Source organism: Parasteatoda tepidariorum, chromosome 1 (assembly GCF_982258835.1).
Source record: "Parasteatoda tepidariorum strain Cologne lab strain chromosome 1, Ptep-v5.0, whole genome shotgun sequence".
Lineage (NCBI taxonomy): Eukaryota > Metazoa > Arthropoda > Arachnida > Araneae > Theridiidae > Parasteatoda > Parasteatoda tepidariorum.
This window is the reverse complement of record NC_141755.1, coordinates 44,633,278-44,649,730: the sequence shown is the minus strand read 5'-3', so window position 1 is coordinate 44,649,730 and position 16,453 is coordinate 44,633,278. Positions and strand designations below refer to the sequence as shown.

General features: G+C 30.5%; 1 protein-coding gene across 2 annotated transcripts; it reads left to right on the top strand.

The window, feature by feature from the left end:
- Positions 1–306: 306 nt before the first annotated feature.
- Positions 307–15,697, top strand: LOC107441291 (uncharacterized). Of its 2 annotated transcripts, none has more exons than XM_043050001.3 (5): positions 307–592; positions 7,387–7,792; positions 8,453–8,788; positions 13,389–13,540; positions 15,389–15,697. In XM_043050001.3, exons 2-5 carry the CDS (start codon positions 7,395–7,397, stop codon positions 15,595–15,597), a joined length of 1,095 nt encoding a protein of 364 aa, XP_042905935.2. In that variant the 5' UTR covers positions 307–592; positions 7,387–7,394; the 3' UTR covers positions 15,598–15,697. The 2 variants fall into 2 exon arrangements, with proteins under 2 accessions (XP_042905935.2, XP_087018689.1); XM_087162563.1 differs by lacking the exon at positions 307–592 and adding an exon at positions 5,003–5,119.
- The last annotated feature ends 756 nt before the right edge of the window (positions 15,698–16,453 follow it).

Sequence of the window (16,453 nt, the reverse complement as noted above, 5' to 3'; positions counted from 1 at the left end):
TTCCTACATAAAGTCAAAATAATTTATTTTGAAACTAAAATGTTATGCTTTTTTTTCGTAAAATTAACGTTGAAGAAGAAATAAACAATGACGGATGAGAATAAATTTCGGGGATCGGCAAGCGGAGCGAGCAGATGGTGGAGTATCACAGTTACAAAAAGGAAAAAAAAAATTATAAATAGAACACGTTCCTCACCACTCTAAATGCGCAATTGAACACATTTCGATAATATTGAGAGAGATAAATGTGAACATTTAATCGACGAATGTTCCAAAGTAAAACTTTTAAGCTTCTCAATATCAGTTGTCACAAAATTAAACAAAATCTTATAGATAAGACTGAGACAAACAATACTGTTATCTTTAGTATTAAATTGCTTTCAAGAACTGATATCAATAATTCATTGTTAACTCAATAAGGAGGGATATTTCCCTATGTTATGGTAAATATTTTGCAATTAATGCCAAGGAAAAAAAATAAGGAGAAAATGTATATAAGTAAATTGCTTAACCACTTACAAATTATATTAATACTTTATTCTATCAAGTTGAGAAGAAATTTATCGAGAATTTCTACGAATTTACTTCTCTGGTAGGTACATTTTCAATACTGAATTTTATGCTTAAAAGAGGTAATACTTTGTTTTAGTGAATTAATGCAAAGAAAATAAATTGCTTTATGGAAGTTCAGAATTTGTAATATGCCTTTTTATGATATTTTAACTTTAATGTGTGGGTCATTTCAGAAATTAAAAAAACGAAAAAGCTGTTATACATAATATATAATAATAATGAAATCCAAAATATTTTTTATACCATATAAATCTTTCTCATACAATTATTATTATTATTTTCTAATTATTATTATTATTTCCTAATTATTTTTAAAATAAGAAAGTTTTAGACCGTAAGACATTAATAGTCAATCGTTGATGACCCTCTAATTCAATGGAGGAAGCTTATTGAGGAAGATTCGGCCTACAGATGGCAGTAGTGTATTTGAAGAAGAATTATTTTCAGCTGGTAGGTTGATGCTTTTTTGCTCAGATGTAGTTAAAACTATCATGTATGTTACCTTAAACCCTATTTTGTTTAGATATATTTGAGTCAAAGATGCTTCCCTTGTAACTTAAAAATGATTAAGTTCAGTGCTCATTTTTACTCGGATAAGATTAGTGCCCCGGCTCATTTAACTTGCCAACATCTAATATAGATATAATAATTTTTTTGTTTGTTTGTAGTACAGCGTGACTAAATAGAACAAATGATGATAAAATAAATTGTCTGCTAGTCGGTAATTTAAATTATATAATTAAAATAATATTGAAATCAACGGTAATTGGGTACTTGCACTTCAAGAAGAAAAAAAAATTACAATATCCACACATTTTACCTATAACGTCAGCTCCAGCTGATCGTTTTTTAAGCAAAATGGCGTCTTTAAGTTGAGCTAATTTCCCCCACATGAGTTAAAATGTTAATTAACGTGAAGTTGATTAAATACAGTGCCGTATCGCACATCGAATTTGTTGAAATATAATTCTTTCTCGTCTGCGTCATTTACATAACTTAAATTTATTATTTGTTTATGCATTTTATGGTAACCGTGGTATATTTTTGTTTTGTGTACTTGGCAACTTAGATGTATAATTAGTTTGTTTATGTTCCACATGGCTTCATACCTGTCTTTGTGTTAAGTAATAAATGTATAATGGAAGAATTGAAATCTTTATGAAAGAATCTCTTTGTAAGAATATAGAATGTGTCACGTAAGAGAATTGATACTTGACAGGCTTGGCTTACTCAAAATAGAATGGAAAGAACAGTTACAATCGTAAACAAATGCCACGTTTCCATAACCAATCAGGATCGATATACCCATGCTACGTCACTTACCATTGAAATTTAAAAAAATGTACTGAAAAGCAAAATTAATGGAGAAGTAGTACTAATTCGTTTAGGAAAATTTAAAATAATCGTTATATATTGACGCCAATGATGTTTCATTAATTTTGGTGAAAAGAAATACATTAAATAAAAATAAACTATGTACTAAATGACAAAATTAATAGAGAAATGGAACTAATTCGTTTAAAAGAAAAGTGAAAGAAGCCTTTTTTTTGTGGCCCGCGAATTAAAATATATTAGTTGTTATTTTTCTGAGGACAATTTTCGTAAAAAATACCTGTATATATGGGTTTAAAATACTTTTCTTTCGTTAAAAAAAGCCTCATTTCTTCGTTTCTGAGAAATTTAACATGCCAACGCGCAAAATAAAAAATAAAAAAAATATTTCTCAGGTTTTGCATGCAAGAAAATATTTATTCATATACAAAAACAGTCGTATGTCGCCCATTTTTATTTAGTTTTTCTGTATTTTGTGAATATAATTTAGCATGTGAGTATCAGAAATTTTCTCGAAGTAATTCTCCGATTTAACTTTTTGAAACCATTCATTTTGTACGAAATTATTTATATTTGTGAATTTTAAAACGCATACAGGAAGTAATGAATATCATGTTTTATTTAAATTCTTTGAATTGAATATGGCCTGAGTGGAAAAGAAAAAAAAATTAATTTCAGATGCTCGAGATTTTTTTTTTTTTTTTTTGCAATAATTCCTAATAAGTCGAAAAAAATTTTAATTTATCACAAAATTAAATTTAAAAGAAAATAAAATCTTTTCACTAAGTTTCTGATTAAGAGAAGATTCAAAATAATACGTAATTACATTATTTGTAATGATTGTTATTTGTTTTTTTATATTAAAAAAAATTTATATTTAAAAGCAAAATATAATTCTTATTTTATTAAGTTTCCATTCGAATGCAAGTACACTTCCTCGGTCCCTATTGCAGGCGCCAATGAGTGTCAGTTGTGTTACCTATCTGTTGCACATTAATTGTTTAATACATAGGTGCACATTGAGTTATAGTAGCCAGAATTTTTTTTATATGTAATTAAATATTTTTAAAAATCTACTTGTTATTTTCATTTATAATTCAATACTTTTGTTTTGCACAACTTGATAAAAATCTGACAGTAATATTTAATGTTCCTACAAACATAAAAGAGTCCTATATTAATATTTTGATAAAGTTGCGGCCCGTCATTTGACTGATGTTTTAAGTTGGAAGCCCCTGATAGTTATAGACGATCCACTCTTATTTCACCGCGACGCTTTTCTCGAAGCACTAAAACACTAAAAGGAACACTAAAAGGAAACGGTTAGTTGACACTGTAGATTTAAATCGTTGACTCTCTATGGTTTATTATGTAGTGACTCTGTCGAATTATTTTTCTTCTTTAGGATTATTTCAAGAATAATGATTATAATTTATATTAAAGCATGAACAAATAAAATACTTCTCTTAGTGGGTGGTTAATTTTAAAGGTGTCTTTTTCCTTGCTTCATTCCAATAATAGATACTGACTAAAGATAGAATTGCATGCATATATCTTAGTGTTTTGAAAAGTTTTTCTACTGTAAATTTATGGCGAAACATAAAATTTTCATATCGATTTCAAATAATTTATTTTTTGATTTTTTTTTCTCAATTATATGAAAATAGTACTTCTGACATATGTTTATTTACTCCTGTTTATTTCATTCTGCCATATTAAATGTATTGTACTATAAACAAAGAAAAGAAAAATCTATATTAACAACACTTTTTGAAATTTATTCCTTAGTTTGAAAGAATTAATAGAGTACGCAATCCATATAAATACGTATTTTATTCCACGTCGGATAAGTTTAAGAATAAGAAAAATGGTAAGAGATAAAAATAAATAGTAATTTACTATACTATACAAAGTGTACTGTTATCTTCATCAACAAATGACATCCCTCAAGAATTTAAATCTAAGCATTTTATGGAACTAAATTAAAACCAGTAACCAAACAATCACAAAGAACTTCATAAATTCAATTGAATTGATATTAAAAGCAAATTATAAACTCATCAATCTAACTAATAGTTAAGATTTATATTGAAGCGTCTCTCTGAAACCGATTGAGTGATAGTGTTCCGGCACTTCGGAAAAAAATTTGCTTTTTTAAATGAAAGTTTATATGATTCTCCGAGGAAATAACTTATAGATAAAAAAAATACTTGTTTATATATTGATGATAATTAAAGAAATTTGGATTTTCATGTAAAATAACTGAATCATACGACGCGATTTTGAGGACGAAAAAAAAAAGAAAAAAAAAAGAGAAAAAAAAGAAAGAAAGGTACCTAAGTAAAAGTAATTTTTTTTACAAAAAAAAAACACTAAAATGTTCTGTTACGGCTGTTATCAGGTTTGTCATGTCTGTTACCTAATACAGTAATAAATATTATCAGTAACAAGTATAAAATTTAAAAGAACAAAAATTCAGGATTAGATTTTGAAAATTTATTTGAATTTGATTATAAATACAATAAGCTAAAAAATAAATAAATATTATTTATATAACTAATTATAGTAACAGCAATTATGGACAAAGTAAAAAAGTACATACTAAAAGAATTAAAGGATTCGACTGCATCAACCGAACATGACGAAATAGCTGCTTATATTTTTTCTCTTGACGCTAAAGTAATGCCATTCATTTTTTTAAAAAAGTAAATATGTGTATGTTAACAGAAATTCCGGAAAGCGACAGTTAATTTTGAAAAACTAATATTTTTAATTAATTTTTACTTTTAAAACACAGAACGCAGGCCCGATGCACCATATTTCGGTCGACCGCCACTGCAGCGGAAGTATCAAAGTTCCATCTGAGCCAGGGATGGCCAAACTACGGTCCGCGGGCCAACTGTGGCCCGTCGGAAGGTTTTATGCAGCCCACGGATAGAATTTTAACTTGCCGATCCGTGGCGAATATAAACAAGATACATTATACATCCATTATTTTGTCTACTTTGATTAAAACTGTTTTTGTTATTTCTCTTTTAACAAAGTACTGATAACGTTTTTACTTTCTCGATTGGCGGAATTGATGGAAATAGTTAGCACAGACTGCTTCAATTGGTAAAATGTTGAAAGCAGAAGTTCTTTATAGAATAGCCGCAGATTAGCTCCAACAAGCGTTTGTTTTTCTCGAGGATCAGACATATGGAATCTCACATAGGTAAATTGTGCTTCACATCTGGCAGACAGTGCATTTTAAGCTCCAACGAACTGATTTTTCTATCGGTGCGAGTTCTAACATTATTTATTGAGTATAGAAAGATTGCACACTATTGTTGTTTCTAAACATACCAAAGTTTGAGTTTTGTAAATCATTACCAAAAGCTAGTTTCCAAAATTTAATATCTCATGCCCAGAAAATCAGTGCCATGCTTACTTCTTCTTATATACGTGAACAAATGCTTTCAACAGTGAATTTCAGAAAAATCATTTGAGAAGTAGACTAACAGACAAGCATTTAGCCTCGTTCCTTAAAATAAGCACATCTCACTTCGAATCTCAGTATAGGGAACTTTTAAAAATGGAATCGCAATTTCATACATCTCATTAAGTACTTAAATTAAAACTTGTATATGGTTTTTTTAATTTTAGAAGTTCTTACTCGGCCCACCAAACTTTTTTTTCTCAATTTTCTGCCCTCGATCAAAAAAGTTTGCCCATCCCTGGTCTAAGCGCACACGCGTCCCTGACCATCGCAGTCACGTAATGTTTCCATGTAATAGTGGAGAGTTCAAAATATTGAAAACAACTGCGATTCCACGGATTGTTTTCTACAATCAGATTTTCGAACGGAAAGAATGTTAAACCAGCTGAAATTCATCGTCAACTTGTAGAGACTTTTGGTGAAATAGTAACGATTGTTGGAATGATGAGAAAGTGAGTTCGGCAATTCAGTGACGGACGCACCCAATGTTTGCTTAAAGCTGTGTTGTTGAAGAGCGTCTTGAAAAGCAGCTCGCCATTCATGGATTCATGTTTCTCTCTCAAAATGCAGTCAAGAAAGTCAGTAATAGTGTGGATGAGCCTGTAGAAAGTCGTGCATAGTCAGTTGCTTGTAATATCGATAGACATTTCAGGTTAAAAAGACACTCTGGCGGATCAAAGAGAGATTCATCTTTTGCCTGATTATCTGCACTTTCATTTCCCTTCAAGGCACAATGGATAGGAATCCATTTCACCGAAAACGTCCTTTATTGTTACTCGAAGGAGATAGAACCACATTCCAAACATATAAATAAAAAAAATTCAAAATAAAAAGTAATATTTTTAAAAACCACGTTTTAGTAGTGGAGAATAATAATTAAGAAAAAAATTGAAAAACGAAAAACGTGGGGCGCATGAAATGCATAACAGTAATGTTATATTAGTGTGTGTATGTGTGCTCTTGAGAATATGTGTATGTATATCAGTAATTGTAATTGTATCTGAATGTGGATGTGGAATATGCTTTTGTATATGCATATGTATGTGGATGTATATGTGGCTGTGCATGTGTATGAGTAAGAAAATGTGTATATGTATGTGTATATGCACTGTTATGTATTTCATGCGCCCCACGTTTTTCGTTTTTCAATTTTTTTTCTTAATTATTATTCTCCACTACTAAAACGTGGTTTTTAAAAATATTACTTTTTATTTTGAATTTTTTTATTTTGAATTTTTTTATTTTAAACTATGACTTTTTTAATTTGTAATTTTTATTTTATATTTTTAAGAAATTATTATTTTTTAATTATTATTCTTCACTACAAAAAAAGTGGTTTTTAAAAATATATATTTTTATTTAGATTATTTTTCTCAGTCAAGAGTAGTCAAGACTACTACAAGACCACTACTAAAGTAATAGAACTTTTATTTTAAATTAAGGATACAAAAATCCTTATAGAAAAACAATACCTTTACGATTTTCATTAGTTTTATGCTGATGACAACCAAAACGGAAATGAATGAGGAAAAACTGGATCCTACCACGTGATTTTTCAGCCAATAAACATACTCCGACAACAAAAATCTTTTCACCTGACACGTAATAATTTGAAATAATGGAATCGACAACAAAAGACAATCTCGAAAATATTTTTTTTTTTAAATTTTAATTTTATTTTACTTTGCATGTCTTTTTTCTCTTCATTTTCATGCATTGTCATCCAATTCTGAACTGTGTGCTAAATTTGAAGTTTGTAGCTAGTCGGGAAGTTAGTTTAAAATCGATTACAAAATTCCACCCGGACAGACATACACGAAGGCAAGTTTATATAAACGTGGTAAAAAATACCACTTCAGTATGTAGACCAGGTAAAGTAAAACATTTGAAAAAAATAAATAAAAACACGTTAATTTCATTAAGTTATGGAAAAAGGGCAATCAATAAGACATCCCCAATTTTAAGGAGGAGTGATATCTAACAGTTATTATTTTCATTTACAGGTTTAATCATGTTTACATCCTTCTTCCTACTTTCCCTCTTCACTGCTGGTGTGTTGGCTGGAAGTCTATGTCCACCACGAGAGAGCATCTATCCCTGCAGTTGCACGAACATTCAACTGGGGAAGAAAAATTATATGACTTCAGTGTATTGCCACCATGTTCATAGCTCCGATTCATTGGCTGCGATTTTTCCATCCTTACGTGCCATAAAAATAGATGTTTTGCACCTGTATGATTCTTTCTGGGAGGCTCACAAGATTGAAAAAGCAGGCGAAGACAAGAGAGTGTTGCCCACAGACTGGCTAACGTTGCTCAAAGTCACGGAGATCGATATCGTAGACACAACGTTATCGCAATGTTTTGCCTGCCAATCCAAACTCGTTTGCAGAAATACAATGACTCAAAAGTAAATGTCCCTTCTTTCAATTTATTAATTAAAAAGAATTTTTATATTTATTAAAAAACAGTAAAAGCTGTTCAACTTTACGTTATATTTTGTTTTGCTGCTCAAACACTATAAAACGTAGAACTGAAATTACGAAGAAAAGTGAACAGGGAGTAAGATGGAATAAAAAAAATTAACCTTCGTTAATTAGTCCCAGAATCATTAACTGTTAAACTTGTGAAAGATACGAGCGCAGTTCCATTGCTCACTGGAATGTAACTACATATGTAAAATTTGTCGTGCTGAAAGGGTCGTTTTTATTTATGAACTTAATACGAGTTTTTTTTCTTCTTAAAATTCAAAATTATTTAAAGGTTATCGTAATTTTAAGTGTTTTTTCCGCGATGTTTTTTTAGTAGTTTTGCTTCAAGTTACCTTTTGCTTTGTTGCGAAAAAAGTATAAAACTTAGAAACTTGAAATTGCGATAATGTGCTGAAAAATGCATAAAAATACTGAAAATTGTAACAAACCAAAATTTAACAATTGTCTACAAAATTATACAAGTTTCATTAGAACTTCACGGGAGATCTACAAGTTTGATCTACTCGAGGCTTATCTTTTTATTGTATAAAATGAAATTGATTTTCGTAACAAATGAGCTGATGTGTTTTCTCTTTTAGGTTTTCAATCACCAATAGTTCGTCCCACGATAAGATTTGCACACTCTGTGATTCAGGCAAAAACAACAAGTATTCTTGGACGAGTTGCATGAGTCGGTTAAAGCATTTCCATTTCAGCCACGGTAAACTATCCAGCATCAACTTCGATCTATTTCCCTATGAGATGAAGGAGCTGACCATTTTGAATCTGACCCACAATGAGATTGTTACCGTGGATGCGAAGGCCATAAAGAACCTCCCACGGCTCAAAACCTTAGACTTATCCCACAACCTGATCCAATATCTGCACAATATGTTTATCATTGAAATGACTAATCTGGAATATCTGGATGTAAGGTAAATTCTAAATGTCACTTAAAAGAAGATAATACGTCTGTCAGCTTTTTATTGTGGACAGTCAGAAATTGGGGGTTCTGAAAATGGACATCCAAATTTAACGACGAAACCAAGAATTTTGCATTTCTCGACCGACTAGATCGAGCGTTGCACCTGACACTACCACAACTACTTTTCATTGACATCATCAAAAATCAGTGCACTGCTGTCATCTTTAGTATTAAAAAATATATGTATTTTTTTTTTAATTCAATCATGTTTTGTGCGATTTTAAACTTTATTTACAGTTAAAATAAAATCCTTTTTTCGAAGCTTTTTCTTCTTTAAAAAATAGAGAAATGTTCTTAGTTTTACACAGCGAATATTTTATGATATTAAAAAATTTAAAAATACTTCTTTTTTATTTTAGTCTACTACTTTTATTAGGGGCAAACTGTTTTCTTTCTACTTTCCAATTTTTATGAAGGAAAAAAAATCAGTCTTTCTCATTTTAAGAATATTTAAATTAGAAATTTCATTAAATATGTATTTTTATAATTATCTAGAGGTAAGTGGTTAGAAGTAACTAAAATAATTGTAGAGTTTTTTATTCTGAAAATTTTGAAAAGTTAACAATTTCAAAGTATGTAATTGTTTTAGTTTAGTTTGAACAAATTAAAGAAACTCTTTGTTTAGATTTCTATCAAGAAAAAACTTTCCAACTACTTTACACTTTCAAGAAGTAAAACAATTCTTTTTTCTTCTTTTTTTGTTATAATTAGAAGAATATTTAAACTAGAAATGTTCTTATAAATATACATATTTGTTTTTGAACTTATTGAAAAAAAGGCAACATTTTAAGTGCATGTTTCGACAGTTATCTATGCTAAAATGCATGTACATGTGTATTCGGCTTTGTGTTGAAGTTATAATAAGCCTTACATTTTTTTTAATCTCATGAAAAAAAGAAAACAATTTAAAAATTTGAATCAGAGAAAGGAGGTTTAGTTCAAACGAGAACTGTTTTTTTTTTCTTTTAAAAGGCAAATGAACTAAATAGCGAAGAATAGTTTTAAACAGAACCAAACAAAAAGTAATGGCTGTGAAATAACGCAAGTACGTTATGGTTTTGAAATTAAAAGAAATTATTAGTCAAAGATGGCAGCAGTAGAGCCCCTGAATTAGACAGGCCGACTCATCATTTATTTTTGCTCCAAAGAGCTAACATAAGCACAATACTAACATAACGTTAACTTGTGAACTTTTTTGCTCCAATATTGCTTGATAGGTCAGCTCTGATAGTATAGGAGCCTTAGGCAGCAGTACAGTAATTCTTGATGACGTAAATGAAACGTTATGGTGGGCGTGTCGGATGCACCGCTCGATCTAGTCTTTCTTCGGAATTCGGGATCGGGTATATTACAGGTAACTTTTTAAGCATTCAGTACACTAAACAATGAAGTGTTTTTTTTCTTTTTTTAAATTGAATTTGAACAACATCAATTTATTACCACGACTGCAAATTTATTGTACCCATGACAAACTGGAAAAAAAAGGGTTTGGTTCAAGGGTCATTTCGTCGACGAAACGACCCTCTCGAGGAAACAGCCTGTCGACGAAATGGCCTAGTAGATGAAATGGCCTGTCGATGAAATTATTGTCGATTAAATGAATGCGACCCGGGAAAAAATAAATTGTCGTCTCTTAATACCATTTCAAAAGAGACTAATTTTTTTAAATTTTTTTTTTAAGGGTCCTAAGTTATTTCTAGGCCCTAGCAGCAAATTAACTTGGACCCTCATTGTACCAATATTCACGAATTTATGCTCAATAAGCGTTCAAAGGGCCGTTATTTTCCCGCATTAGCCCTATATAGAATTGTCAGATTCACCCGACATTTTATATTTATTATTCAGCCAATACTGGCCCTATGTAGGACCAACATTAAATAATCTAGACACTCCAATATTGGTTTATGTTCATATAGAACCCATATAGAGTCAATTCTATAGAGTCATATAGAGTTCATATAGAGTCAATTATGATAGCAACTGAGACCAAGGAAAAATTGTTTCTACATCACATTATTTGGTTACATTCTTTGAAAAGAGAAGTCAGAAAAACAAGATAAAAAGCTCAGCTGAATCCGTATTGTACAATTTTCAACAGTAAAGAATTATCAGTGTCGTGTATGTACAATAAATAAAGAAACTATCAAGGAAAACTTAAGATTCCGGTATTTAGAAGTATAATAATGTATACTCTCGATAAGTTGAAGAGACGCTAAAAAAATTTCGAGAAAGCGAGGTTTCGGGATAACAAGTTCAGAACTAAATATGTTCTAAAAAGTAGAAAAATATATTCCAAAACATTACTCTAAAAAGTAGAGGCATGAAACATACGAATAATTACCTATATATATATATGCATGCAATGATCGTTGACTCTAAATCTGAATACAGCAATTATAATTTTATTTTTAAAAGTAAGACAAAAATAATTATGCTTTAAATAGAAAAGAATTGGTTTACACTAAACTTACTTTGTGAGTTTTTCGAAAAAGTTCAATTTCTATTTCGAAAAAAATTTGACATGACAAGGTTTTGAGAAGAATCTCTTCGACATAGGAATTCAAATTAACACTAGGTGGAAATATAAAGCCTAAGGGAAAAATATTTTTTTGACATAACAAGGTTTTCGAGATATCGAAGTTCGCGATATCGAAAGTGTACTGTAGTTAAAAAAAATTACATTTGTTTAAAATAACGCTTCAAGGATGAATTGAATCGAACTTCTTTATTTATTTTGAGAGATATAATATAGCCCATACTCTGTACATCAGTAGTTCCCAAATAGGGTTTCGTGGAAGAGTTAAAGTAGTTCCGAGAGTTAGGGCATATGTTTTAACCAGTAACCTTTGAGACCTTTGAAAAGAATAGTTTCTTATTTCATATTTCGGTTGCCCTTAAAAATTTATTTAAAGTAAAATACCATTAAAGAAAGAAATGAATAATTTTTTTTTACAGAATATAATTTTTCTAATAACAATATAGAGTATAAATTATGAAAAGATCATGCATTTATGAAACTTTCGTTATTATTTCTCATTGCGATTTTCGAATTAAAATAAAACTACCAAATTTGTTAATAAAGAAATATGTTTTCCTAATAACGATTTTTAACGTCAGTTCGTTCTAATTATTATTTCAAAGAAAACCATATTTCTGCTTGTTTTATTCATTTTCAGCTGAAAGCATACATTACGCTTAAAACAAATTTATAGCTGGACTAGATACAGCTTCATGATTTCAAATTTAACAGTCGGACATAAAAACTGACTAAGATTATTAATGATAAAACAGTGAAAAAAGTTCATTCTTCCTATTAAGTATTTTCAAAATAAAGTTTTTTTATTGACAAATACGGTCGAAATTGTTTTTATGAAGTTGGGATTCCGACGAAAAAGAGTTAATCCATCTGCGTTCCATTGCCGGAAAAAAAAATTGGAAACTGCTGCTGTATACAACCAATCTATAAAGAAGCTTAAAAATAAACCTAAAACTTCAACAGATTACATTTTTTAAGATACTAGAGCTGTTTATCAAGGGCCGTTTGAAAATAACCAAACGGAAGAAAATTTTCATGAAGCAAATTAATTTTTTGATTCTACATATGTTTCTCTTGTTTTTCGAAATAGTTGCCAAATTTTCTTGAACACTTATCATACCTTACAACTAGATTTAGAATATCCTCTTCATAGTAACTTGCCGCCTGCTCCGATAACCAAGAGGTCACGACCATTTTCACGTCATCGTTGTACTGGTTGCCGCCAAAATGACGTTTGAAACATCGGAAAAGATGGAAATCACCTAACGCAAGGCCTGACTTGTATTAAGGGTTGGTCCAGAACTTTACGACTAAAAGAATCCAATAAAGCTGGAGACTGAGCTGTGAAGAGACTCATTGTCATGGAGGAACAAAATTTCCCGTCAGTATGCCAGTAGGAAGCTTCATGAACTTCACAGATCTGCCGGTGAAGGTATAGTTTGTTTAAAACAAGAACTCCACCAGACAATCGCCTGGACCTGTGGCGGTGACTATGGTAACGAGGTAGACTATTTCAAGTAGGGGTGCGGGGTCACTGTTTTGGTGTGGTTTCGACTTCGGTCGGTGAGAGAAAGGGAATATCTCTCCTCCGTCTATTGTGTTAGTCCTAGAGTGAAGCTACCCTCCCCAAAATGTGCTATTCTTGTTTCCATAGCACCAGACGGTCTATGACTTTGTGGCGGCAGGAGTTCCTAGCTGAGGGAAGCTATATGCTGCAGACAGGCTTTCTGCTGACTAAAAATGCATCACTGACTGTATCTCGATCAGCGGGGGGCGATTTGTTAAACTTGAACATTTTAAAGACGCAGAATAACTGACTGTACAGGTTACCTACATGACTGTAACTGATTAAGTCACCTATTAGTGTCCACAACAAAACAGCCCTTACTTAAAAAACAATCCTCGTATTTCTTTACATAATATTTTTACATTTTGCTTATAATTTAATAAAATGTTGAACACTTTTGAAATATTCAAAGAAATTGTTATCAATAATTTTGTCTTATATTGATAGTTGGAACAATATTCAAACCCTTGGAAATAAGTTCTTTTCAAAACTGCCCAATTTAGTGACTTTTAATCTTGCTTACAACACGATCCAACAGCTCGATGAAAGTGAATGGGAAGGTGTGCCCATCAAAAGTCTGAAAAATATTGATTTGACAGGTAAGCATTTTACTATATTCCTGAAGTACTTAATGATCAGCCATTTTCTTCTTAATGACCAGCATGTATATGGTTACATAAATGTTGCATGAAAGATGTCATACAAGGATGGAAACGATGTCATAGACGACATTAAATCACTTGTGTTTTCTTCATTCACGTCAAACAAGTCTTGAGAATGGGCGCCTATTTCCGAGCGCTTGAAACCAGCGAAATTCGATTGCTATTTTCATATATTTTGAAGCTAATAAAGTTAATTTTAAAGAAGTATATCTTTTCGCTTCAGTTTTTAGCGATTATTAATTTAATAAACGATGTTTAATGAAAATAAATCAGAACTACTTTGGATTTTAAAATAAACAATTAGCTACAAACTCGTTATATCGATAGCACATGTCAATCCGCTTTGTCCCGATTTGCTTCTCTTGGCTACTGCGGTTTTTCTAGTTTCGCTTTTTACCATTGTTTTTCAATTTCACACTCGGCTACCGCGGTTTTATCAATTTTATTATTCAATTTTATATTTAATTTTAGTTAGCAACTTTACGTTTTCTGTATCAAATATCTTTTGTTTTCTTCATTCACGTCGAGTGTGACTTGAGCATAGGCCCCTGCTTTGAAACGCTCGGAGGATGTCACTTTTTATTACCATCTTCATAAATTTTAAAGAAAAATGAAGTCTTTATACTATCAAGTATACCTTTCCGATACAGTCTCTTGGGAGTATTCATTTAAGACTCGTGAAATGTTTATTAACCTATTGTTTAAGTCAGTCGTGTTTGTTGAAAAAATAATGTAAATAACGTAAATTTAATTTCAAGTACACAAACTTTTACTGAAAATAAATTTCTAAACATTATCTATTTCTTGCAATAGCTATGTCTGTTTTAGAAATAACAAAAATAAATAAATAATGCATGGATAAGATTTGGAGATCTTTTTTTGATTTAATTAACTTACTGAGATAGTTTTTGAAAAAAAGTTAATCAATCATTCATTTCTCTTCCCTCACTCTAAAAAAACCTTCACATTGATATAGTCCAAAGAATATGTAGTACACTTGGAAAAAATTCGCTACCGAAAAAAAAAACTTTTAAGAAATCTTTAAAAATTTAAATTATTAACCTTTTGCGCACAGCTGGTACAATAAATGGTAAAAATATGCTATTTAAAAGAAAATGGATAATTAGATTTTGTGAACTCGGTGCAGTTTTGGTTAGGGGGGAAAAAATACAATACCCTGAAAAACGCGCTGAAGTTTATCGTAAATGCTATTGCAGTCTTTTTTTTTAAAAATTGTGATACTCCATACATTAAATGTTTTTTTTTTTTTCATAATATTCTAGATCATTAAAAAAATTTTATATTCCACCAAAATCAATGTTTTTAAGTAAATTTACTTTAATATTCAGATTATTAAAAATGGAACGCCAAGTTGGAAAAAAAAACAAGCGCTTTCGGCACCTCCTTCCTTTTTTAATTTTATTTATTCGAGATTCTAAAACCACAAAAGCTGCTCACAACATTTGTGCTGCGTGCGAAGAGGACGTCATACTTTCAAGAACCCCTTATGATAGATATGCTAAGTTTAAAAATAGAAAATTTGCCCTGAAGGACGCACCTCGCTTTGGCCATCCATGGGGAAGAGTAATTTAAAACCACTTTTGCCCGAAAATTTGTACCAAACGAATAAGGAAACTAGCAATGACAATGGAATGATCCCAAACTTTACTCAGTTGTTAACACAATAAAATTTTTACTTAGTCAACGTTAAAATATATAAAATATATTTTAACGTTATAAAATTAACAAGTTGTCTGTTAATGGTAGTATTTTTCTTTCCCGCAGATAATCAACTGCATTGTGATTGCAGCATTCAATGGATTAACAGCACTTTCCCCGTTCATACAATGCTGTTAGGCCGATGTTCAACTCCAGAGGAATATGAAAACTCTTTGCTAAGAAAAGCTTCCAGAATGCTCAATGAAAGATGTGATGGCAGTAGTATTGGCACCAGAAATAGGCGAACGACAACCCCCATGTCGAAAATATACTAAGATCATATCTTCTGGACGACTATTATTTTTAGACAATTACATATAATTCACTTATGAGTTTTTAGAACAGAATATTAATTTATTGCAATGCATGTGGAAACGTATCTCTTTTAGCTTCCACATGCATTAAACATATCTCTAGAGTTTGTAAGATTATTTAATTTATATCTCAAAATTTGCATGAATTGCATTGCTCCCCAAGAAGGCAGTTTTTATGAAACCTTTTCTTTATTTTTCAGTTTTATTATAATAAGTTTTTATTTGTATCCATGTACATTTTTTTAAATATTTTAGTTTTGCTTTTCATTCTTAAGAAGGTTTTTTTTTAAAGTAAAAATACTTTTGTTGAAATTTTAACTATTATTTTTTTAATCAACGATGCATATAAGTTCATTCGATTTATCTATGTTTATGAAGTATATTTTTTTTTATAAGTAGTAGTATATTTCATAAGAAGAATTTTATACTTTTTTTCCATTCATACTTGAAAATGTATCGTTATTAAAAAACTTTTTATGAAAATTTGATTGCTTTCTTTTATAATTAACAATGCATCAAGCTGTTGTAACTTGCTTGCTCTTTCTGCTATCTCTCTCTCGACCCAAAAACATACGATATAAGCAATGAGATAAATACTTGTTACTTATAATTTTCAAATATACACTTGACGAATAATTAACGTATAACAACATAAGGGGTAAATATATCTACTCACACGCAAATAAGCTAAAATATGCCGAGTTACGGTTGGTACTCGGTTAGTTAATTTTAATCCTTAAAAGGCTTAACACGACATAGCTGTAACAAAGTTAGCATTTCAGATAAGCTTTTGAATTATTTAGAAATAATGGTGAGT

What these genes read in the sequence shown, in the direction of transcription:
- LOC107441291 (XM_087162563.1), top strand. An exon ending in CTGGAATATCTGGATGTAAG is followed by an intron (nt 8,789 to 13,388) that starts GTAAATTCTAAA and finishes TTATATTGATAG; the next exon opens with TTGGAACAATATTCAAACCC. An exon ending in GAAAAATATTGATTTGACAG is followed by an intron (nt 13,541 to 15,388) that starts GTAAGCATTTTA and finishes TCTTTCCCGCAG; the next exon opens with ATAATCAACTGCATTGTGAT.